The 26,827-nt window shown below is 40.6% G+C and overlaps 1 protein-coding gene across 2 annotated transcripts; it reads right to left on the bottom strand.

Annotated features, from left to right (window-relative positions):
- Positions 1 to 1,453: 1,453 nt before the first annotated feature.
- On the bottom strand, positions 1,454 to 26,013 carry khsrp (KH-type splicing regulatory protein). 2 transcript variants are annotated; one of them, XM_056241079.1, is made up of 19 exons: positions 25,822 to 26,013; positions 24,863 to 24,968; positions 24,713 to 24,766; positions 24,586 to 24,622; positions 24,120 to 24,178; positions 19,676 to 19,751; positions 19,473 to 19,526; positions 19,208 to 19,373; positions 16,448 to 16,546; positions 16,225 to 16,338; positions 15,799 to 15,819; positions 13,719 to 13,821; positions 13,520 to 13,641; positions 11,725 to 12,024; positions 7,698 to 7,807; positions 7,520 to 7,593; positions 6,753 to 6,947; positions 5,922 to 6,112; positions 1,454 to 1,598 (listed from the first exon to the last, which is right to left on the bottom strand). In XM_056241079.1, exons 1-19 carry the CDS (start codon positions 25,924 to 25,926, stop codon positions 1,590 to 1,592), a joined length of 1,995 nt encoding a protein of 664 aa, XP_056097054.1. In that variant the 5' UTR covers positions 25,927 to 26,013; the 3' UTR covers positions 1,454 to 1,589. The 2 variants fall into 2 exon arrangements, with proteins under 2 accessions (XP_056097054.1, XP_056097055.1); XM_056241080.1 differs by lacking the exon at positions 15,799 to 15,819.
- Positions 26,014 to 26,827: the final 814 nt, after the last annotated feature.

Genomic DNA, 26,827 nt, shown 5'->3' with positions numbered 1-26,827 from the left:
TTCCTTCTTTCAGTTAACATGCACCCTGTCACAAGCGTAGCAGTCAGTCGTCTACATTAGGCTACTCACCGATCAAATATGGCTTTGGCGGCCGACTGATGACTGAAATAGAAGCGAACTCGCGAACAGGTTGGGCAGCAAGCCAGGCCAGCCGGGTACGTTTGTTTCAGCGCGCGCGAACGAACAAACAAACACCACGTCACATGATATCGCACAGGTCCTACTCGCAACATATAAATAAATCCACGCGAATTTTAGAACAAAGTCCTGCACTTAACACAAATTGAAACTCATAGGCCTAGTTGGATGGGGGTTCGAAAATTTACTACTTCGTCAGATGACGTTTACTACTTTTTACTACTTTTTACTGGCCTTAATTTGGCATAATTTAATTTACTACCTTTTACTACCTTTTACAACCCCGCGGAAACCCTGAACATGAATTACTTTAACACTTTCAAGCCCCAGAAAGGTAGGAAAGACATCATTAGTTGCACAGCTGTCAATGGATGAACAGAAAGCTCTAATTTCATTAAAAAGATCATTTGTGCTCTGAACGAACGACACGACAATTTATCTTTGTTTAAATAGAGAATATATGCATGTAAATTATATACACTTTGTAGATGTTTGTAATAGTAATCGCAATGGTAGTGCTTGCTTTAGAAAACAAACGACTGTCAAAATCATTTTCAGACTGAACAGCGGTCATGTGATCAGATGAGGATTTTGTAATGTTTATTTTGTAGTTTTTAAAAACAAGCAGTAAAAAAAAAGCATACAATTTATATATTTATAACATCATGACTTCCAATAAATTGGGGTGGGGGGAAAAAAAAGAAAAAGAAGAAACCCTCATTTCACAGAGTGAGGAGCAACACACACGGCACGAGTGTCAGTACCGGAACACACTCGCATTCACACAAACTCACAGACTGAAACGTCATTTGATATCACAGGAAAAAAATTAATCACATAAAAAAAAACCTCACTGAATGAATAGAGAAAAAGTGAACACGTTAAACAATGGGAATGTTCCAGCTCGAAATCAAATTAAAAAGGACTAAAAGCAAAACAAATGCATTAAAAAAAAAGAAAAAAGACATGGTTACTCATCGAGTTCGAAACAGTAGTTATTAACACCTGAAGATTTCCTCTAAATGGACCAGTTTCCTCAAAAGACTTTTAAAATGAAAGAAAAAATTAATGCAAAACAGGAAGTGCACGCTCATGTGAGGAAGTTAGCAGAAGAAGCATTCCCTTGTGTTTCCCTGGCGACGAGTCACACGGACCGAGGAAGAGGAGGGATGAAGCGTTTGAGGAAGGGAAGGCAGAGTTTGATTTTAGTCCATCAGACAGCGTTTGTGGATCCAGCACAGATCAGGAGAGGGAGAGAAACAAACAAAAAAAAGTTTGCAGAAGCCTGTACGAGGTCATAAACACAGATATCTGGCTTCAGAGGACAGTCACACAGCTTTTCTGCTGGACACAGGAAGAGGGGGGAGGAGGAAGAGTAGAAGTCCTTTTCTGAGAGGAGAGCGGGAGGATGGAGGGAAGGACCCGGACGGATGAGCTCAGGAACCGTCGCCTCACTGCGCCTGGAGAGAGACCAGCATCACCGTCAGATCACGCCACACGATCACTCAACATCTTAAACTTGTATAGCAGAACTGTACTTGTGTGCGTTTAATACATTTATATTCATACAAGACGTTTCAAATTAAGGATTATATAGAATGCATTTAAAATTTTACTTTTCATTTTATATATATATTAGTGCTGTCAAACGATTAATATATTTAATCGCGATTAATCTTATTAATGTTATAGTTAACTCGCGATTAATCGCACATTTTTTATCTATTCTAAATGTCTCTTGATTTATTTTCGTCCCATTATTTTTTCTCATTTTAATGCTCTTATCAACATGGAAAAGTGGATCGGCTTGCATTGTGCAAATGTTTTTTATTGAAAACATTGGCATATACAGTGTTTAATTTCACAGTAACATTCTCACTTGGAGCAAATAATCTCTCACACAATATAACACTGTCCATCAATAAAAGGGTGAAAGAAATACTAACGAGGTCCTGATATTGACGAGGGGGCGGAGAATTCGTATCAGCTGTGTGTGTGTGTGTGTGTGTGTGTGTTTGGCCATCATCAAGTGGTATTTCAGACTGGACGTGCTGCGATGATGATGATAGCTCAGTTCACAACGACAAAACACACAGATCACTTTGGTCTCGTCAATGGAACCATTTGGCAACTTTTTAAAGTAAACTTTCCATTCAGGATCTTATTGGCTCCATTTCGGCGTCTCGCGCTCGTCATCCACTCAAACGTAACGTTAACCAACTATATGGCCGGCTCGCAAGCCTAAACAAGTGTGTGTGCGGCGTGCCTGTTGTGTTGTTTCCGGTCTAGCTAGATCCGCTTGCGCTTTCAAAACGTCCTCGTTAATCGCTCGATAAAAAAATTAATGCCGTTAAAATGGGTTTGCGTTAACACTGTTAATAACGCGTTTAACTGACAGCCCTAATATATATTTGTTTTAAATTAAAAAATGAATGGTATTCAATTTATAGATAGGGCTCCACAATTTGGGGAAAATGTCACTGCGATTATTGAGGTCAATATTGCGATATAATAAACAAATGGTTTCATGAGTGAACTTGCTTGGTTCAAGGAAAATGCACACACAGATTAGTGATAATGCTGAAATCTGTTTCTCAACTCAAACTAGCAACAACTAAATGATTAATAACAGCTATAATGATCAATAAGCCATTGATGTCTGGATCAGTGTTAATTTTGTCAGCAAATTTTGATTTAGTTTTAGTCTTAGTCTTTTGACTAAAATGCCATTTAGTTTTAGTCATATTTTAGTCATCTGAATTGTTTTAGTTTTAGTCTAGTTTTAGTCGACGAAATACAATAACATTTTAGTCGACTAAATCTACAGTAGATTTAGTCGACTAAAATATAATGGGTTTAGTTCAATTGTAATGCGTTAATTTAGAATTTCTCTAAAATTTCCAAACCCATATACTCCCGGAGAAAACATCTATTAACCTATTAATATGAATGATTTTTAAGTTTGAACATGCAATACAGATACAGATTTAACTGCTGTTACTTAAAAAATATCTTAAAATGAAATAAAACCACTTTTCCTAAAGTACAACACAGTCTTCTTTACGATGAATGATATATTCATTCCTTATAACTACTTACACATCATTCTTTATTCTTTCAAGCAGACATTTATTTGTATGAATTAAATATAATTAATCCTTATTAAAGCTATTAACAAACAGTGAATGCTTTTCTCTTTTTCTTTTGTTGCTTGATCAAAATTAAGGACACGGACCGCATTAGGTTTATTGCCACTGTCACTTTAAGACGTCGGATCATGTCCAATGACATGCGGATACAATTGCACTGATGCACATCCGACACACTCACAGTTTAAGACATAACCAGCATAGTTTACATGAATACTCTCCAAAAAGGACATTTAGACATACTGTTGTGTATTTCTCCATTCAGACACGAAAGAGAGCTCAATTCAGTAGCCTACTCGCGCGCTGTAGGTGTATTGTGCATGACTGCACGCTTCGGGTTAGGTGTGTGCGCACAGAAAACCGCACCGAATAGAGCTCTTTTTTGCATCGTCACTCTTATTCAGAGATCTATATGTCTGCCCTACTCATTCTCTCAGACGTTCACATTTTTTAACGTTTTATGACCGCGGGGTAGATCACGTTACAGTAGCCTACAAATGTGCGCATCTTCCACACACGCAGGACATCAGTTCTGACGGATCGCTTCCCAAATCGTCACTATCTAACATTTTCGTCTAGTTTTTATTCGTTGACGAAAATGTCAATAGATTTTCGTCATAGTCTTTGTCATTCAAAACTAGGTTTTATTTAGTTATCGTCTCGTTTTCGTCTGTGAAAAAATGTCGTCAACGAAATTAACACTGGTCTGGATAATCCCCGTCTGACAGAGGCGGAATTAAGTTCAACAGTCTGCGCTGTAATGTAAGGATTATTTTACAACTTAGTTCTTTAGTGAAGAGCTGTGAGTGTTTTCTCGGTCCCCCTTGTTCTTTGATTAACTTTAACGACAGAGATAAGTAGTGGCTGCTGTGTACTGTCCCTTTAAGAGCAGCCGCTGCTGACAGAGACGCGGATCTCACACACACACACACACACACACAACTCATTCTCTGGCGAGTCACAACTCTTTACGGCCATCGTAACACTGCTCTTATGTTATGAAGATACTCTTATATATTGCATGTATAAGAGCGGGATCATGTACCACTAGCCAAAGGATGACAAATTAACAGATGCTGCGTTAAGGCCTAATATGTTTATTTCATAAAATCGCAGCATTTTGCGTCGTATAACTGCACAGGCTTGACATTGCGATATGATTAATCGTGCAGCACTATTTAGACTGTTAAATTATAATTTTCTCATAATTAATAAATATATAACCACTTTGATATGAGTTGATAGTTGATTGAATTTAACTTTAATACTTCTACAATCTGAAGAATACAATCTTCAGTAAGTCTTTTTTCAAACAATTTATTCAAAGCTAAATTCAATGATTAGTTTGAATCATAACTCAACTTCTTCAACCAGACTTCAGTGCATTTCATCGGGTCACAGGTCACTCGGCTGTTACCGGAAGCCAGTGATTATGGTTTATAAAGATGGATATTTTTCTTACAGAAACGCATCACTTCGCTTCAGAAGACCTGTATTAACTCCCTGGTGCCATATTGATTACTTTTATGATGGATGCGCTTTATGGAGCTTCAACAACTCTATAGGCACCTTTAACTCCCATTATAAAGCTGTGATGAGCCAGGATATTTAATATAGGATATTTAATATAAGTCTCAGTGTTTCCTCTAGGATTTTTTCCAACTGTGGTGGCAGGCCCATTTCGGGAGGGGGCGTGGCCCATGAGTGTTATTCCCATTGGCCACGCCCCCTTGCCCCAGGTGTTCAAACCTCCCCTAAGTATTATGAAAGGCTTCAATAAGAGCGGCAAAGCGATTATGCGCATCCCGTGCGCAGAATGATGCTCTTGAAGCAACGCGAAGTCACAGCGCGGCGCGCAGCGCTTCGCATTGATTGAAAAGTTCAAAGCACAAACCGAAGAGAAGAGACTATCTATGCAACAGTTTATTGAGCCTTTTCTTTTAACAGTTTTAAATTTCAGTTACAGTGCGCATGAAGAACAATTCATAGCGCTCTTTACTCCAGTGCTGTAATCTAACAGACACCCGGGAGAAAGGAATATGATTTAGAAAACGCAATACAGTATAAACAAGATAAAGTCATTTTATGCAAAACATAGATCTTTATCTACAAATAAAGTATAATAATGGAAACATTGATCTTGAAGAGAGTGTCGTCGTGTTACTGTGGTACCCGAACGCGACGCGCTGTTTGAATGCTGAATACATGGAGAATGACTGAGGAGAGATGAGTTTCCATTAACTTTAACTTAACGACTTAAATATTCGTTTTTACCTCACATTATGCTATTGAAATACTTTAGAAGTCTTGGAATATAGTGCGAAAACTTTATGGTGCTTTACACTGTTTTTTTGTATGCCTTTAGTGGGGCTTAACAATAACACAATAGTATGCACATATCGGACCTCACTGAAGCAGCAGCCGTGGCGGGAGGATTTTTGGTGTGGCGGCCCGCCACGGCAGAATGAATGTAGCGGAAACACTGAGTCTGACTTTCTTCTTGTAGACGAACACAATCAAACACTTGAGGGCGAGTCATTTTTTGGGCGAACTATCCCTTTAGTAGATTTGATTTCAAATTCATGTTAGCCAAAGATGTCTGTTTGGAGGAAGCGGTCCTGCTCAGTGCTGTACCTGCTGGCCCTGCGGTGTGGCCCCGGGCTGTCCGGGGGCCTGTCCCGTCTGCCCGTAATAAGCCGCCTGCTGTCTGTAATACTCGGCCCACGCGGCGCTGTAGTCGGTCTGTCCCGCCGCCGCGGCTCCTGCGGCCTGAGCTCCTCCTCCTCCTGCGGCAGCCGCGGGGGCAGCGCCTCCTCCTGCCGCGGCTGGACACACACACACACACACAGATCAAAACACTGAGCTGGAATGATGGCTAACACTATTTTAGTGTCCTTTTCACTACCTTGTATAACTACTATCAATTATGCATAATTATGTGCAACTAACCCTCAGCCTAATCCTACCCTAACCCTATAGTAAGTACACATAGTTAATATCACTCAGTACTTGAATGCATAATTGCACTGTAACATGAATACCTTGAAATAAAGTGTAAGCCAATGATGCACAGTCTCTTACAACCCTGTGTATCTAGGGTGCGTTTAGTGTCACTTCCTCCAGATGCATTTCTTAGAGAGATTCACTAAACAAATGGAGGCTGGAATGATGGGTAACACTATTAAAGGTGTAATTGTTACAGTGTAATTATATATTTAAGTACTGAGTAATATTTAATTAACAACATGTAATAACTATAGGGTTAGAGTTAGGATTGGGGTTTGCTTTAAGTTGCATGTAATTATGCATAACTTATAGTTATTACTACAGTAACTACATGTAACAAGGACACTGTAAAATAAAGTGTTAGCGAATGATGCACAGTCTCTTACAGCCCTGTGTATCTAGGGTGCATTTAGTGTCACTTCCTCCAGAGATTTACTAAAGCACAAGTGGAGGGCGTACCCATCTTTTTGTAGTACTCCTCCCAGGCCTTGGTGTAGTCGGGCTGGGCAGTGCCTGGGGCCGCTTGGCCCGGGTCAGCGGGAGCGGCGGGCTGGGCCGCGGGAGTCTGTCCCGGCATAGCGCCCCCTCCAGGCTGCTGGTAGTACTGTGCGTAATAAGCCGCCCACGCTGCGTTAGGATCTGTTGCTGCTTTACCTGAGAGAGAGAGAGATTATTAAATTAAACATTCAATATAATTGATCCATCCATCAACTCCACTTTTATCTTAATTTTAAAAAAACATAATACATTTAAACTAAACACCGCTGAGAAACACTGCCTTAGCAACTAGTGGAAATAAAGTTAGATTTTTTTTGTTTTAAACCAGATAATCCAGATAATCCCTGGTATGTTACAAAATATTTCTATTCTTTCTATTCATTAAAATCTGAAAATAGCCGTTTTCAAATTTTGTGGAAACTTGTTTTAAATTGTAAAATTTCACAACATTACAGTTTCTGTATTATATACAAGCAGTTTTGGTGAGGAGACAACTTTTCATTTACAAAATCTTATCGACACCAAACTTATGAATGGTAGTGTATGTTTAAACATTTTTTTGGTATTTGCTGAACTGCTTTAATGACTGCAGGATCTGAATGATCACATCCTAGAATCATGTGATCTTGAAATCTCAGTGATTTTATGAGGCACTCATATAGATTTATCACGTCTGTAATCCTCTATCAAGACTTTAAGGCTGAAGGCATCAGTACAGAAGGACTCACTGGGATCTTGTGGCTGCCACTGCTGGTACGCGTTTCCCCAACCCTGAGGATACTGGCCTCCAGGAGGACCCCCGCTGGAGACACAGAGAGAACCACCTTTAAATGTGCAAACAAACCCTGCGAAAATCAAATATTAAGCCTTTCCCTAAGGCTAATGTGCCGATAAGGCAGTACTGACTGTTGCGGTCCACCAGGGGGTCCGGGCTGGTACGGGTTTGGGTTGTAGGGGCCCATGGGTCCAGCGGGGCCTGGGCCGCCCGGTCCGGGACCAACAGGGCACAGGGGACCCTACGAAGAGAAGCAAACACCAGTCAAGTTAAGGGTGCAGTCTGTAAGATTGACAGCTAGTGGTGGAAATGGGTACTGCAGTCCAAATTAAATATCAGAGATCGTCGTTTCCCCTCCCGCTCCTCCGACTCGACGCGGGTTACCAGTTTGAGGAGACACGACAGGAACGAGAGCAACTGACAATGAAAGCAGAGACGACACTAAGTTGATGATTTGGTTTATCCGCGTTTTAATATGCTCTCGTTCATTGAGATTAGGGCTGGGCGGTATGACGGTATATATCGTTACCGCGGTAGAAAATGTCAACCGTAACAGATTTTTTTATTCCGTGTATACCGCGACATGCAAATAAGTGGGCGTGGTTAACTCGCGTGCAACGTGGGTGAGACTGAAATACAGTTTAAACCAGGTCCGTGGTAATGAACCTGCTTGTTAAAGTGAATGTATAATCCTGTAGCCTATCTGAGGCAAAATTACTAAATATGCATCGCGAGTTATACATTTCTAACTCCAAACAATTGGCCACCGAACCAGCTGATAAAATCTTCCTTTGATTCGATCCGTGATTACAACTTGACACTCAAATTAACCGATCGCATTTTACTGATGCAGAAGACGCGCGCGTGCACACGCACTGAGGGAGCGCGGTGTTCACCGGGCTATGGTCAAATAATGACGCAGTTACAAGGTGTGTATAATTTAAACTAGGCTACTTAGTCAACACTAACAGTAGCTGCTGTTCAGTTTTCAAACTGCTGCTCTTCTAGTCACTTCTGAACTTCTATTGATTAAAGCGCAGGGTGACGGGTTGCCAGATATCACAAAAAGAGGAAAACAAGCCCCTTAAAAACGCAGTGTAGCCTAAGCAGACATGGCAAAAATGTACCGGGGAACACATTTAAACAACTAGTATTACTATCCTACAAAATTAAAAGGAAATAACTAATTTATCATGAATAGAATAGTTCAATATAAAATATTCAGATATTATAAACTGATTAATGAAGTAAAGCATAACATGAGATTGAAAAATTATTCAGAAACACTTTATTTAAAGTTTAATTGCACCTATGAGTTGTATTTAATATCAATCAGTTGGAGGCAGTTCATCTAAAAGTTGATGAGTGTTTTGTTTATAGCTATGTATTTAGTTCACCAAAGAAATAATTTACCAAATAAGAGAAACAGAAAACAATGTGAAGTACTTTTCATTTCTAAAGTATTTGGGTTTATTTATTATACAAAGCCCTTTTTGTCGATTTTTCGAGAATAACTACATATATAAATAACTATATCGTGAAATATATCGTTACCGTGAAATAAAATTAGTCATACCGTGAAATAGAATTTGTCATACCGCCCACCCCTAATTGAGATTTATACATAGAGGTTTTTAGGTTGGGTAGATTCTGCAATCTCTGACCCAGTTTGTTCGCTGGCTGCGATACGCTGTGTTTTCCGAAAATTGGCATCCCGGGGTGTCGAAATACTATTGGGTGAACTGGCAGTGGGCGGAGTCACACAGACCAAAACAAAAACAGGTTTTCCAACACGAAACGCACATTTCAAAGTAAAATGACTGGATGTAGAAGTGTTTTTCAGAGAAACGAGTGTGTGAACTCCGCATGTTTCCTACATATCTGAAAACGTATGGGTAACACTTACAATAAGGTTCATTAGTTAACATTAGTAAATGTTGAAATTAATATTAACTAAGATTAATAAACACTGTAGAAGCATTGTTCATTCTTAGTTCATGTTAACTAATACATTATTAAAATCAAAGGCTGTATTTGTTAACATTAGTTAATGCACTGTAAACTAACGTGAACAGCTGTATTTTTATGAACTAACATTAACAGATTAATTAAATACGGTAACAAATGTAGGGCTGGGGTAAATGATTATTAATTAAACGATCAGTCGGGCGATTATTTTATCGATTAGTCGACTAATTGGGCGATTATTTTAACGATTATTTTTCCGCTGCTCGATAAATAAAAAAACAATGCATCTAAAATAAATAGCCTACGAACTAGTGTACTGAATCATGATACTATAAGCTGGCTAACGTCTAATGTTGTGTACCGTATTTTCCGCACTATACGGCGCACCGGATTATAAGGCGCACCTTCAATGAATGACCTATTTTAGAACATTTTTCATATATAGGGCGCACCGGATTATAAGGCGCATAAGATACTGCAGTCAAACGTTTGACTGGGTTTGCGTTATGCATCCACTAGATGTCAACAAATGTCAACAAAACAGTCAGATAAAGTCAAACTTTATTAAGCTTTCTGACAACTCCGTTCACTCCCATGGTAACGTTGTTCAAACGTTAAAGGAGAACTCCGGTCAATTTTAACATGAGCTCATTTTTTTGTAAATTTGGAGAGCTGTCAGTACAGATAACAACGACAAAAACCGGTGTTGCCTACACCGTGTTATCCTCTTTTTAAAATGTGCACCCTGTTGATTTAAAAGGGACAAGTTTTAAACCTGCTTTTAGCCTCTTAACAACCTTAATGTGTCATTACAAGTGCACAGCCATGTGAGTGAACACGGTGAATCTGACTGCAGTAAATGTGAAAGATATGAATAAAAATGATGTTTATTCAGCCAGCTCACATACCCATATTTTCTTCCTGTTTTCGGTCGAAGTCCACAGTAGGCGATTGTCGAGTGCGCGCGCGCGATCATTGGTAACTAAGCACCATTGGAGACTCAGACTGTCAGCTGTCAGCCGATGATGGTGCTGGATAGTTCATCCGGATCAGATGTTGAACACACGGAGGAGGTTTGATCGCGCGCGCGAACTCGACAATCAACTACTGTGGACTTCGGCCGAAAACAGGAAGTAAATACGGGTATGTGAGCTGGCTGAATAAAGAGATTATTCCTGCCTTGGTGAAAGCTCGGATCACAGTTGAGACTGATATATCAGTCCAGGCATCCACGATCCATTGGCAGATAGTGGCTCGCTCGGCGCTGTCTCCCCGTCTTGGTGAACGTGTGTTCACCATCCATATATAAGGCGCTCCGGATTATAAGGCGCACTGTCGTTTTTTGAGAAAATTAAAGGCTTTTAAGTGCGCCTTATAGTGCGGAAAATACGGTATTTGAACAACGTCATTAGAACTCTATACCCGCCAAAACCGTGTTATTAGAATATTTACAAACATTTTTTATCATAGAGAATGTTTAAATACTAATATCAGCTTACGAAGGAAATGGAGGCGGAGTTAGTGGTGCTTCGGAGGCTGAGTGCTGGAGATGATTCGGGAGAGGTCTGTGCACCTTTACCGATCAGAGCGCGCGCTGACACATATAAGCCTTGTTTATACCAGACTGAATAAAGAGTGTGTGCTCTAGTAGAGTGAAAGTCACGAGCGCGAAGGTGCGCGCAAGACCGGCAAGACCCCATTTCGCTTGGCTGTGTCCACGGTTTTTTTTTTTTAACAGAGCGCGCGGCGCCGTGTCCGAGGATGAACGACTTCAAGCCGAATCTGCCCGAGCATGTACGTCTCACCGCACCGGCCGGCACCCAGTTTGCGCGTCTGTTTTTTTTTTAAGGGTTTGTTTACTGTGTGTGATTCATTTAATGGAAAGCACATTCACTTCTAGTTGTCTTCGTCCTTCATTCTGCAATGTTTCGGTCTCCCACGTGTGTGTGGCGAGCTGTACCGCCGGGAACGGTGCAAAAAATAAATAAAGAAGTGTCGACTCAAAAATATGGCGTCGACGCGCCTCTATAGCACTAAACAAATGTATGGCTCATTGTCAGTTCATGTTAGTTAACACATTACCTAATGAACCTTATGGTAAAGTGTAACCAACGCATGGTATTTTTATGCTTTAAAAGAGCTGGATGTGACTTTCACTCTACTAGAGCACACAGGCGGTTCCCGGCGTACCTCGATCTTGTCCTCGATCAGCTGTTTGGCGTGGTCGATCTGCTGAGGGGAGCCGCGGATGGTGAACAGCTTGAAGTTCGGGTCTCCGTTGGGCGGCGGCTGGCGTGAGATCTCCACGAAGGCGCCGGTCTGCTGGTTGATCGCCTTCACGTTCTCCCCGCCTCGGCCAATCACGAGACCGCATTTGTGTGCGGGGATTGAGAAGGTCATCTCTCCGCCGGGCGGACCCCAGTTGCCCGGGCCGCGACCCCTGCCTCGCCCACCCGGGGGCATGCCGGTGCCAGGAGGACCCGGCGGACCCTGAGGGACACAACCGAGATTAACCAGGGCACACAGAATCGGGAAAATGAAAGGGTAACACTTTACAATAAGGTTCATTAGTTAACATGAACTAAGAATGAACAATTTATTAATCTTAGTTCATATTACTTTCAACATTTACTAAATACGTTAAAATCCAAAAGGTTGCATTTGTTAACATTTAGTTCATGCACTGAGAACTAACAATTAAAATACAGCTGCTAATTCATTGTTTGTTCAAGTAACATTAACAAAGATTAATAAACAGTGTAATAAATGCATTGCTCATTGTTAGTTCACGTTAGTTAATATGTTAACTAATGAACCTTATTGTAGCGTCACTGATGAAATTTACTGTATAACGTGGAATGAGAAATTTTGGATGATTAAATCAAAAGTAGGGCTGTACACCATCAAATGGTGATATGGACAAGCATCTATGAATATTAAAGTGCAGAGAGATGTGAACAAGCAGAACAGTTTAGTCCATTATATGGATTTTGTCAATGAGGGCATGAACTTCATTCTCCAGAGCTGCTCTGAGTCTCACAAGACACACACACACGGAAAAACACCCGTCTTCCGGACAACCCGTCAAAATAAGCTCGTTGTTAAGTAAAGCATCTCACAAAAGTGCACACACCCCTCACATTTGAGCAAACATTAGTATATCTTCTCAAGGGACAATACTAATCTTTTGTTGCCAGCTATTTTGAAAATAACTCCACATACAGCCATTATTGTCAGAGGACAGTAAATATACACTGCTATACAAGCAGCACATTGACTACTCTAAAATATATCCAAGTTTCATTTCTATAGTATTGTCCCTTGAGTAGATATACTACAATGTTTGCTGAAATGTGAGGGGAGTGCACACTTGTGAGAGATACTGTATATTCTACTGTACAATAATGACGTTCGTCTTCCCTCTAATAAAACTAAGAAAAATCAAACCGTATATCCATTTTTGATAATCAGTAAGCCTTTGGCACTTTGATTGCCAAAAAAAGTAAAGGTATTGTTATATTATCATTTTAATGATTCATTTAAAATTAATTACTTCAAGATTAATTCGATTAATAATGTTTCATGCCTTCATTTGATAAACCTGTATTAAAATCAAATGCAGAAATATAAAAACAGAAAAGGTAAACAAAAATAATTCTATATATTTCTTCTTTTCTTTTCAAGATTTATGAATTCACTTGATAAGACATCCTTTTCATTAAACCATTAAAATAGAATCGAGAAGTTTTTCTTCAAAACATTTCATAGGAACCTAAATCTAATAAGTTTAACCATGTTAAAAGTTCATTATTAAAAGATCAACATTTTAATAATTTCGATTAATTAGACAAGCTTTTGACTACTAAAAAATGTAATTTATTCATTGAAATGGAATCCACGAAAAAGAAAAAGTTAATTTAGTGACGATAAAGCCGGTTTCATAAGGCGCTGCCAATGGAAGGCTTGTTTGTGCCTGCTCACTCACCCCTCCTCCTTCCTCTCGTACTCTGATGCTCTGCAGAAGCTCGTTGATGATGCTGGCGGCGTGTTCGCAGCGGTCAGGAGGACCCATTACATGAGCGATCTTATCTGGACCAGTGCCGTCATCTACACAGACCAGAGACACACCGTTAAACACGGTGACATCACAAAACACTGAGTGAGTCAAGAGTGTCCGAACAAACCTGGTTTAAACTGTATCCTCACACCGGCATCGTTCTGAATCTTCTTGATCATCTCTCCGCTTCGGCCAATCACGACGCCCACAGAGTGGCGTGGAACGGGCACCTGTCCAATCAGAATGAGACGCCGTCACTAGGGATGGGTACCGAAACCCGGTGTTAGACGGGCCCCGGGGCTAAACTATGAAAGGCCGCTGTATCGCTAAGCTCGGATGTTATCGGTTCTGCTGTCGGTACTGGGTAAATAAAGAAAATACACGTACTACTATTCCTAGACGTTCTCTTGCCAGTTCTATATATGCGATTATATTAAACTTTGTCTGTGATGCATATTTGCAATCCAAGCGAGAGAGAATGAGCGAGCGAGAGAGAACGAGAGAATGAGCGAGCAAAAGAGAGAGAAAGAGTGAGAGAGAACGAGAGAATGAGCGAGCGAGAGAATGAGCGAGAGAATGAGCGAGAGAATGAGCGAGCAAAAGAGAGAGATAAAGAGTGAGTGAGAGAACAAGAGAATGAGCGACCGAGAACGAGAGAATGAGCGAGCAAAAGAGAGAGATAAAGAGTGAGTGAGAGAACGAGAGAATGAGCGAGAATAAGCGAGCAAGAGAGATATAAAGAGTGAGCGAAAGAGAGTGAGAACGAGCGAGCGAGTGAGTGAGAGAACGAGAGAATGAGCGAGCAAAAGAGAGAGATAAAGAGTGAGTGAGAGAACGAGAGAATGAGCGAGCAAAAGAGAGAGATAAAGAGTGAGCGAGAGAACGAGCGAGCGAGAACGAGAGAATGAGCGAGCAAAAGAGAGAGATAAAGAGTGAGTGAGAGAACGAGAGAATGAGCGAGCAAAAGAGAGAGATTAAGAGTGAGTGAGAGAACGAGAGAGCAAAAGAGAGATAAAGAGTGAGTGAGAGAACGAGAGAATGAGCGAGAGAATAAGCGAGCAAGAGAGATATAAAGAGTGAGCGAAAGAGAGTGAGTGAGAACGAGCGAGCGAGAGAATGAGTGAGCGAGAGAGAACGAGAGAATGAGTGAGCAAAAGAGATATAAAGAGTGAGCGAAAGAGAGTGAGTGAGCGAGAAAGAGAGAGCGAGAAAGAGAGAGCAAAAGATATAAAGAGTGAGCGAGAGCGAACGAGAGAATAAGCGAACGAAAGGGAGGGAGAGAGAGAGGGAGAGAGAGAGGGGGAGAGAGAGAGAGAGAGAGAGCGAGAAAGAGAGAGCGAGAAAGAGAGAGCAAAAGATATAAAGAGTGAGCGAGAGCGAACGAGAGAATAAGCGAACGAAAGGGAGGGAGAGGGAGGGAGGGGGGGGAGGGGGAGAGAGAGAGAGAGAGAGAGAGAGAGAGAGAGAGAGAGAGAGAGAGAGAGAGAGAGAGAGAGAGAGAGAGAGAGAGAGAGAGAGAGAGAGAGGCCCCTGCTTAGTGACGATAAGGGACAGAACTAAACATTCAAACGTCTGGTTACACTGATATTAATCTAATTTTATTCTTAATTTTGACTTTCAATGATTATAGAAAGATATTTGAGGTAAAGCTATTAAAAGCTATCCGCATCTCGTCTAGCGCAGACCTTCCCCTCATTTCTCCATAAAACCCAAACTAAACGTCAGAATCAGCACAAACCGGGATCGTTGTAAAATGCCGTTTCTACTGGTGCTAAAGTGCGGGACGTGTTTGATAATAAGAGCCATAAAAGCACAATAATCCGTGAGAGAGACGCCGCTTCCAAGTGTGCGCTCCGAAAAGGACCGCGACTAGACAAGCTCATTCTAGCGGCTTCGGGCTCTGTGTGCGCGTCTAAACACACGTGTCAATACGAGCGGTTTGGAGATTCACATTAACACAGTTTGAGACTTAAATGGTCATAAATAGTCGAGAAAATGTGTTATTAGATCAGCACTCGGTCTTAAAGTGACGGCAGCCTAATAAACCTGCTGACGATTGCATCATTAATGTGAATCAAACAACAAAGCAAAGAGAAGATCAATCACAGCTCTTGAATGAATAACTTTAATCAGCATTAATCTATGATAAACTATACAGTGTTATTTTACATGTGATTATTAGATTTCTTTTGTAGGACATTACTTACCTGAACAGTATGTTGACCCTCCTGAAATTAAAGCACTGATTATTGCATTTGTATATTTGTTTTATTGCATACTCATTTTATTATTCGTTTGACCATGTGTTAGTACTTTGTTTTTGTTCTTGCTTATTGTGTCCTATATTATAAAACAAAAAATGCCTGCACACTTCTGCACAACAAATATGTTTTATTCTTTTTGTTAAAACATTGCGGTTTCTTTTGCTAAAATACATTTATTTTACATTTCAAAATATAAAGCAATGCTACTTGTTCTTAATTTTGCAATAAAAAAACAACAAAGAATCAATAAGAATAGTTAAATAAAGCAGTCTTGGTTATAGTAACACCGTTAAAACGATATCCATCCCTAGCCGGCACAGCTTGTATGGCATCTAAATGCAAGTAATTTGAACTGAATGAAACACGCACCTCCATTCCTCCTCCTCCACCTCCTCCTCCGCCCATTCGAGAGCCGTACTCGTTTCTGTCGAAGCCGGGATGATCCCGCTCGCGGAGAATCTCCTGCACCATTTCACGCGCTTGCTAGAGAAACAGAGAAAGCCTGAGTGTCAAAATCTAGCGTGCCGTTAGCGGCACACCAGCCGAAGAGCTCGAACAGAGACCGGTGAGGAGCGGAGGAGCGCCGGCACACCTGGACTTTGTAAGGATCTCCAATGATGCGCAGTGGTTTGTCCATGTTCGGCCCCTGAGACGCGTCCTGAATCAGAATCATCTTCACACCGGCTCGCTCCTGCAACACAAACATGTCAATATTAGTACAAGAGTTGGGCGTAAATGGTCCAAAAAGAGAATTTATGGACAAACACATGATAACGACCCTCTTTAAAGGGATAGTTCGGCCAAAAATGATATTTAACACATGCATTACTCACCCTCAAGCCGTTCGAGATGCATATGTCAATCTTGTTTCAGACGAACACATTTTCAGTTATTTTAGAAAATGTCTTAGACCCTTCAGTGGATATAATGTGAAGCAATGGGGTCCACCTCCTTCAAGTCCCAAAATGTGCATACATCCTTCACAAAAGTAATCCATCCGGCTCCAGGGGGATAAACGAAGGCCTTCTGAGGGTAATCCGTGCGGTTTTGTCGTAAAAATATACATATTTAAAACTTTATAAATGAAAATATCTGACTTCCGGCAACGATCGACGCGCGTTCACGGGTGAACTGAGTGTAGTTTTGTTTTGCTCTGCACTCTGGCTGCGCAGGCGCATTCGTTCTACGTCACGCCGGTTCCTACGCTACGTCATACCTCGTACGCCGACTTCCATCACCCGTGAACGCGCGTCGATCGTTGCCGGAAGTCAGATATTTTCATTTATAAAGTTTTAAATATGTATATTTTTACGACAAAACCGCACGGATTACCCTCAGAAGGCCTTCGTTTATCCCCCTGGAGCCGGATGGATTACTTTTGTGAAGGATGTATGCACATTTTGGGACTTGAAGGAGGTGGACCCCATTGCTTCACATTATATCCACTGAAGGGTCTAAGACATTTTCTAAAATAACTGAAAATGTGTTCGTCTGAAACAAGATTGACATATGCATCTCGAACGGCTTGAGGGTGAGTAATGCATGTGTTAAATATCATTTTTGGCCGAACTATCCCTTTAATATGAGCTCATAAATATTGCTTGCATAATTGTATTGAAAACACACATCTTGGTAGGGTTAGGCGATTATGGCCAAAATGATAGTCACGATTATTTTCGATCACGATTAATTATCACGATTATTTGTTGATTTTAACCAAAACAAATTGTGTCACATAGGCTAATTATAACTGCGTTCACGTCCATATTGTGCTGCATTCCTGCTAATGTACAACTATGTGCATCAAAATAAAATAGGTCCTCTTATTCACCAAAATTCAGTGCATCTCCTTAAAGAAAAATAAAGAAAACAATAAAGAAAATGTAGTAAAACTTCAACTGGGCACTATTTTACATTGTGTAAATATATTTTAGGAGGCAAAATATAAACTTGCATTGTACCTGCATAATGGATGTGAATAAAACTCAACATATACAATCAATAAAAAACAAATATTCCATAACAGAATGTAACGAAATTAAAACATGTCAAGGCAGAACTGCACTATGGGAGTTCGAATAATGGACAAAATTCAGAGTGATTGTTATGACGCTTAAGAAATGTAAAGCCTGGTTGTGGTGCAGTGTCAGTGATTAGTTGTGAAGCCTTACTGCATAAATTGAATCTTATTTAATCCTCCATATGAAAGTTTATGTGCTCGAATTATTTCTATTTATTGCAATAGTTAAAAACAAGACGTTTGTAGTACTGATTATTGAAGTCCATTAATCGAACTTCCATGCCTCTTATATAGCAGGCTAATAATATATTACTATGTAGTATGTACCAATTTACTAATGTTCGGACACACTCGGTCTCTCGCGCACTATCCAGTGCGCTCTCGGACACACTCGGAAAGCGAAATTCGCTTCGCTTTTGTCCAGTCCGGCACCAGGGGTCATAGACTGCATCTAGAAACTAAGCTGCGCGGTGCAGGGAACAACTCTGATTGGCTGATGGAGGCACGAGACAGTGGTTTACGGAGCGCTAGATTGGCTTTGCAAAGAAATAAATTTAAAATGTTCATACACGCACCTCCGAACAGAATGACGCATTTTAAATATCGCTCGATCACGCGAATTTGATCGTGGGAAGCCAAAATCATGATCGTGATTAAAATTCGATTAATCGTGCAGCCCTACATCTTGGCGTTTCCATCTGGCGCTTTATGCGATATCCCAAAATGCACATAAAAACAGGTGGATGGAAACATGGCTACCATAACTCACACTCCCATTAATTAGTTTGGGATGGTTAGATTGAATGATTTTAATCTCATTAAGCTTAATTTGTGTCAAAAATACAGTAAAAAAAGTAACTAAAATATTACTACAACGTATAAATGTTTTATATGCGATTAGTCTTCAGTGTCTAATGATCAGAAATCACTCTAATATGATGATTAGCTGCTCAAGAAACATGTATGATTATCATCAATGTTGAAAACAGTTGCGATGCATCAAATTTGAGGAAATGTGAATAAAAGCCGATTAAATCGATTCATCACATAAAGTGATCGTGTCTCTTCATAAGATCTGGATTAAACCACTCATAAGGATTTATTTAGTGATCTTTTTATGAAGGTTTAGAAGCAGAGTTTGGGGAGAATATAATGGAGGGACAGATTTCATTAAAATATCTTAATCTTTAGAAAATGAACAGAAGCCGTATGGATTTGGAACGACGTGTGAGAAAATGTTCATTTACGGGTGAACTATCCCTTTAAATCACTAAAAGTTGTGCATTAGAGTGATTCCCTCCAAACCGCCAGATTGAGCTCGTCTGTCAGTACCTGCAACTGTTTAATGGTCTCTCCTCCTTTGCCGATGATGAGACCGGCTTTCCCTGCCGGAATGATCATTTCCTGCATGTTGCCGCTCCCATTGGTCGACTCGTGGAAAGAGGGCGGAGTTCCGCGCCCCCGAGAGACGATGTCATCCAGTAGCATCTTGGCCTTCCTGCATGAGAGAGAGAGAGAGAGAGAGTTCAAAAGGTTAAAACACCACCACACAGATCCACACAGTGGTGAGAAAACATGAGAATAAACCCAAACATACTGGATGGCTTCAGGGCCTCCGGTGAGAGACACACTCCTCTCTGGAAGACCACCGCTGTCTAAAAGACAAAAAAAACCAACAGGCTCCGTCACGTCTCACATTCATACAACAGATATCAGGAAAAACAAGAAAGGAAAGGAAAGAAGAAGTGAGCAGAGGTAGAACAGATGTGTCCGCTTGACTCCTTTGAACCCGTGTTTGACTCGCCTGGAGCAATTTGAACTTTACAGCCAGAATCCTGCTGGATCTTATTGATCTGCTCTCCACCGCGACCAATGACTACAAACAGACACACACATCATTTACTGACCGCAGTAAAAAAAAAAAATTATATAAAACTTATTGAAAAAAAATTAAACAGACCTAAAATACACATTATAAATGTATAATACACAATATAATAAAACTAATAATTGCTTTATACTAAGGGTGCTCTGATTGATTTATCGGCCAATAACAGCTTAATATGGTTTGATCTCTGACGCATAACAATGTTTCTATGCGCAGCTAAAATTGCTTTATTACATTCACCGGTGTGTGACAAGGACAATAACTCAACTTACAAACTTAACGTCCAAAACCGCTAGATCAGTGATTGTGGTCAAACACAGTCTAACTGTTGCTAAACTGCAGGACGAGCTCGATGATAAACTGCATTAAGCCACGAAAGAAAGAAATAGGAAAGTTATGAAAATAAGTTGCATGTGTAACAGTGCATTTGGTCTTAAAGCGACAGCAGCCCATTAACCTGCCGCCGTCTGTTTCAATGGTATTAAACAAGACAAAACAAGATGCAGTGCAGTTTTACATTTGATAACTTTGTTGGTAAAGACTACTTCACAGGAATTGGCAATTAATTCTACTTTCTCATCTTTTTCCTTTCTTAAAATACATTAAGAATAGTAGGCTATTTATTTCAGTGATCGGTCCCAAAAATCCTGATCGGAGCACCCTTAATATATACATTTTAAAATATATATGAGAGCACTATAACATAAAATACTACGTTTTATATAATTACATGCGTATATATTGTAACTATTTTCATATTACAACTGTTTAACAGTATAATGTACAATACTTTGATGCATAAACAGGGGTTGTACAATGAAACACTGGCATCAGTGCCAACAGTCAGATCTTGGGCTGTGGACAACATGCAGCACGTGTTGTTCTCTGATGAGTCCACCGTCACTGTCCTTTACAGTGCATTTCAGTGTGGAGAAGAACCAAAAACCAAAGCAGCTCAACACCCAGACTATTGCTCGCAGAGAAGAACGGGGTGAAGCGTCAGAGAATGGCATTCCCGACTGAGCTTGATGGGCGTCACTGCCAAACCATTCTGGAGGACCATGTGCAGATAATGGGTTAAACACTGTGCCCTAAACAGGGGTTTGATTTTTTCCTAGACAAGAATTGCCTTATAGACGTAGAAGAGTCCCTTTAAAACCAAAACCAACAGGAGACTTCTCAGGCGCGCGCCTCAACTTCGCCTCGGTTGCAGACTAGGCATGGGCGATATATTATCGTTTGCGATATACCGGTAAAATGTTTCCTCACGATAAGAATTAATCTTCCCGCGATAACGATAAACCCTATGACGGGACCCGCGCATGGCGGACGTGAAGCTGAGGCGAAGTTTATCGCTAAACGAGTAACTACCTCTACAATCTGGAGCTGGTACACAGATATATTTAACCCGCCCATCTCGCCGAACACTGACTGAGCGCTGGAGTTTCGCTCTCCGTCAAGCCCACTATATCAGTTCATCTCAATGAATACGCAGTGTGTTTGACGCGCAGTAAACACTAGTGTGAGGCGCGCTCAGTGTTTCTCACACACTCGATGAGAGAGAGAGAGAGAGAGAGAGAGAGAGAGAGTGTCTTACATACCACGCAGAATTGAAATGTACATGACGTCTACATGTAAATTATACTATCTGTTGTATTTTCCTGTAAAAATAATGGAGTTCATTTGGAATTATTCAGCTTTTATGAGCGAGCAGAAACTAATGCGCAAACGTGATAATATTCATGAACCCAGAAGCTCATCAATGCTTAGTGCGGTTTATATTGTTATTAGTATCAGAATTCGTAGTAGTATTAGTATAACTATTTGTTGTTAGTTTTTTTTACATTTCAAACTTGTAAATGATTTGAATTATTACTGTGTGATGTTTTTCAGTATAGTTGCACTATTTAAACTTTTACAGAAGAAACGTATATATGCAACTTTTCCATTTCTGCAAGGGATGGAGTTTGGATATTTACTGTTTTTTTAATCATTTTATGTACGCTATTTGGTATTTTATAGGAGCCTATTTGATGAAGGGTACATTTTACCTTGCATGCAGCTTTCACTTGTAGCCAAAAACAGTGGTGAATACGGTATTATATTTATATCGTCATTGATAGTTATCGCAATAAATGCCAGAAAATATCGTGATACATTTAAGTCCATATCGCCCATCCCTATTGCAGACGCAAGATAAACGAGCGCGGAAAAGGTACAGTAGATATACGAGATTGAGAGAGTTATTACAACATGATTGATTATGGAGATGATTAAATCAGCATCAAAACGGTGCATTCATTCATTATATCCGTGACATTTAAGAACATGAGTGTCAAATACATGCAAAAATATAGCCTAGTGCTTTATACAATAAGGCATAAATTGATGCCATTTTCTATCTGTAATTTAATGTTAAACAAATGAGTGTGCTGTGCATTTGTACTAGCAAATAGGCACCAATTTCATTATTTGGTAAATTACAACACATAATATAACTAATTTTACACCCTGATATTTGTGACGCCGGCTTCGGTCCTTTGCCATATTTACATTCTTGCACGAAATGCAAAAGCATTTTGAACTCTGTACGGAGATCACTTTAGGTATAGAACTGCTGCAATTTATTTTGACAACTAAAGAAAGTTAAACATTGAATGGTTTACTTTTTCAGTTGCAAGTTTTTGAAAAGGACCTAGAATTGAGGAGTTCATTGAATATATAAAATACAATGAAGGATGACTTGATGAAGAAAACTATTCAGGGTTTTAAGAACTAAGTTTAAGAACAAGTTAAACCTTATTGTAGCTGCAGAGTGAGCTTTTCTATGAGGAATACAAAAATTGACATTCACTCAGTATTGATCGAATTCACTTCTCAAGTACAATTACAAACCAGTTGTATTCAGTTGTGCTGTAGGCACTAAAACAGTCCAGTTCTTTATAGTCACTATTATTTTAAAGGAAGAATTAATTGGGACAGCCGCCTTAATAGTCGAAGAGGCTTAGTCGACGCAATTTGCATTAGTCAGCGAAGTCACGCGTCCGTGTGGGGCAAATCGTTCCCGGCGGGTCCTTGTGTTAATACAGTATGTTGGGCTGGAAATCCAAACGTTCACCTATCATCCATCGACCTCAAATATGGCTTATCAAACATGCAAGTAACAACTTCACATGGCCGCTCCCTCTAACGTTAAACTTGATAAATGTACTCTATTTGCAGGCACATATCCAAGTGTTCGTGCGGAGTGAGGAAGCTGAAGTATTGCGCGCTTTACTGCGTGACACAGAGGCGTCGGCGCAATCAATTGCATTTTTTCCTGACAACAGCGGAAACACCATTTTTGGTCGTACAGATAAGAGTAAAGCATCATTTATAAACTCACAACAAGAAAACGTTGTGCCTCTGCAATATAAAGCAAACGAACAGGATGCGCTTTCAGCCGTCTCGAACTGCAATGCGTCACAAACGAAGCAAAACTCGCGCATACTTGCCTCACAGACATGAGAAATATACCTATTGAAAGCTTGAAATGTACCATTTCTCTCTGCAATCCGTACGCAAGGTGCATTTCTGGATAAAGGCGCGTCCACGAGAGTCAGCATCACTGTTTGCATTTTTTTGCAGCCGACACTGACTCGGAAAACACTAGTTTTTTCATGAATAATTAAAATGTCTCCTAGCGGTTTCTGTTCGACATTAATAATCATTACTTTTGTGGCAAGCTTTATGCATGGATTTGAGTGCGGAGTTGGCAATATTTTAAACCAGGATATATTAACGTAATTAAATTAACATAAGTGTGCGATTAGTCTAAATGAATTACTACTAGTCGACTACAAAAAAAAAATCTGTGCCACCCGAGACTGCCTGGCCACCCCTATGAAAGTACCCTGGCTCTGTCACGGACCCTACAGGGGTGTCAGCATGATAATACACAGCTAGACTTGTGGCAGAATGCTTTGATGAACATGAAAGTGAATGGCCTGCACAGCCACCAGATCTGAATATTGAGCCACTTTGGGGTGTTTTGGAGGAGCGAGTCAGAAAACGTTTTTCCTCCAGCATCACATAGTGACTAGGCCACTGTTCTGGAAGAGGAGTGGCTCAAATCCCTCTGGCTTGTTTTTGTCATTCCCAAGATGAAGAGATGCTGTATTGGCCGCAAAAGGAGGCCCTACACCATACTAATAAATGATTGTGGTCTAAAACCAGGTGTTTCAGTTTCATTGTCCAACCCCTGTGTGTATATGTACATATATATCTATACACACAGCTAAAAATATAATATGACCCTGACAGCGATTCACCTAAGAAAGTACAGTATTGACCAATGCATGATGGTAACAAACTTACTGAGCCCAACCATGCCATCAGGTACTCTGTACTCTTCTGTGAGAGACGAGGGACGTACGCTACAGAGAGACAAAGAACAAAAGCAACAGTCATGAAAAACACAAATGCAGTGCGTTCTTATTAACTTATAGTCTGAGGAAAACCCCTTTCAGAAAAGCTGCGCCATTGATTTACGTGCTTAAATTAAACCCATTCAGACAGACATCTTTAGTCGCTGCACCACATCTAGTAATACTTTGAGTGTCCCACCATCCATTATGTATACAAGATGCCACGTTATGCTAAAAATAGTCCAACTTTTAAAAGAGCCCCTGTAAACACGTCTGAATCGAGTCGGTGGAACTTGAAACCGGCCGAGGGCTGAGAAGTTATTCTGGCCTCCAAACACACAGATCTGTTTTTATGCCTCAGTCGAAGCTAGCGCTAGTAACCGCTCTGTTTCGAGCGCACAAGCGGATGGTCTTACCTCTGCTGGGAAAGGGCAGCCAGCTGGGCTCCGATAGCTGTGGATGAGACGGGGATAAAATCATTGCTCTAAAAATACACACACATTTGCTTTTGAGAGTGTGTAGAGAAAGTAAAGGAGCTCGTACACAAGGATGCAGGGTTGTCCCTGTCAGACGCCATCTTCTTACTTTCAGGTTGATCTGAGGGAAAAACACACAAAAACAGCTCAAACACAAACTCATGCGAGTGGGACGGACAGATTAAGAGTGTGTGTGTGTGTCTCACGGCCACCGTACCTCCGTCCTCCAGCGATCGCTTCTGTGACGCGAAGGGATAACTCTCCGATCCACCGTTATTGCTCATGGGGGGTCCTGTAACGTCTCCACCGATCTTTGCAGCGATCTGGAAAACAAGTGGTGGCACCATATTAATACAGCAAAATCAGCATGCTCAAATTTAAGTTAATACACGAACCAAAAGTACTATAAATCTTTTTTTTGTACAGTTTTTTTTTTCTTTTTTTAAATAGGCTACTGTTTATTTTGGACATACACTATTGTTTTAACATCATATTTTTTTTAATACATGGGAAAACAACGTAAAAAACCATGATAAATAATTGTTTTCACATAATTTTAAATACATAGGAAACCAACGTAAAAAAACAAACAAACAAACATGATTAATAAATACAGCAATCAATCTGCACAATGGTTTATGTAAACTACCGTAGTATAGCATCTAAAACAATAGGCATACTAGCAATCAACACATTGAGTAATAAAACTTGTTTGTTTGTTAGCAAATGCTACCATGGTGCTAGAATGTTTTACAGGATATGAACCCAATAATACCAATGTATGGGTCCAAAAACATGGTTAAAACATAGTGCTTTAAGTTGATATGATAATACGACGACAATGCGATGTTAATACGAGGTTTTAAACACTTACAATGGTAGTTGCTTAGACTATCGTGAACGAGCCATGATGGTACATGAATATGGTAGTCAATCTGTACCACGCTGTTTATCAAAGTACCTTAGCATTACCATGTGCTACCGTTACTGAATCATATTATTCGATAGCAAATGTAAAAAAGACCTCGTATATATTAGTTTAGCTCAGAATTACACGCGATCACAGCTCATGCTAACAGATAATTGTCGCGCACGCCGGCTCATGTGCGCGCGGCCCTGCGCGCGCTGCTGACCCACAAACGCGGCCCGTTCGCTCCCGCACTGCGGATCACTCACCTGCCGGGCGCGTTGTACCGCGTCGGCGAACGCGTCTTTCTTAAGTACAACTGCTCCTAGAGCCGCTCCGGGCCCGGGCGGCGGCACCGCGCTGTATTCAGACATGCTGTCCGTGCGGAGGGGTGAAGTGTGCGGGATACGGCGGGGAGGTCTAGGCCGGGCGGAGGTGCGCAGACGCGGGAAGACAAGCGAGACAAACGCATGGGAGGGACAAAAGGCCTGCAGGTCTAAAAGAGCTCTCCTATAGGCGCTCGTGATGAGTGGCAGTTGCGACGGCCAATCAGGAAGCAGCTAGAGGCGGGTGTAGTGTGAGGATTCGACCGTTGAACCAATGAGTGGCGTTGAAAAAAAGACGTTTTTATGGATAGCTGACCAAACGCGACAAACAGAGCTTACCGCTGTGTGAGGCAGCCAATCAGCGTCCAGGAGTTTATGAAACAGACCAATGAGGTTGAAGGAAACGTTGATTGACAATGATGGACGTTTATATCAGCGTATAGGCAGTTTAGGACCGTATAACCTTGTATTTTCTGTGGCTTTTTGTGCGGTAGTGAAATGGAGTTTCCGTATTGCGGAGATGAGCTGATGTTATAATGATGGTAAAGAGCGTAAATGAAGACTCGGTACGATTTAGTTTAGTTTAATTTAATTTAACATACATTCTCTTGCATGCATTCAGATATACTTTAGTTTCCTTTCAAAGAAAACACACGGCATGACAGTAAAAAACAAAACAATCACCATACAATGTTCCTTGTTTTGTTTACATCGAAATAAAAACAGTAGTCCGTGTCTGAATACACAAAATCACTGGAAATGAGAAGGCCCAAACTAACGTTTTTTTCAGTTTCCATACTAACTTTGGGGAAATTTTGAGGAATATTATTTTAAACTAGATTTTATTGGAAGTGGAATTATTTCAGCTTATTATTATTTTAAACTAGCCAGTTGCCTCCAGTTTACTCGCTGCTGAATTAGGGGGAGGGGCATTCTCATTCTAGAGAGA

This window comes from Rhinichthys klamathensis, unplaced genomic scaffold (genome assembly GCF_029890125.1).
Source record: "Rhinichthys klamathensis goyatoka isolate OS25496 unplaced genomic scaffold, OSU_Roscu_1.1 h1tg000628l_1, whole genome shotgun sequence".
Taxonomy (NCBI): domain Eukaryota; kingdom Metazoa; phylum Chordata; class Actinopteri; order Cypriniformes; family Leuciscidae; genus Rhinichthys; species Rhinichthys klamathensis.
The sequence above is the reverse complement of the archived record's forward strand: the minus strand, read 5'-3'. Positions and strand labels throughout refer to the sequence as shown.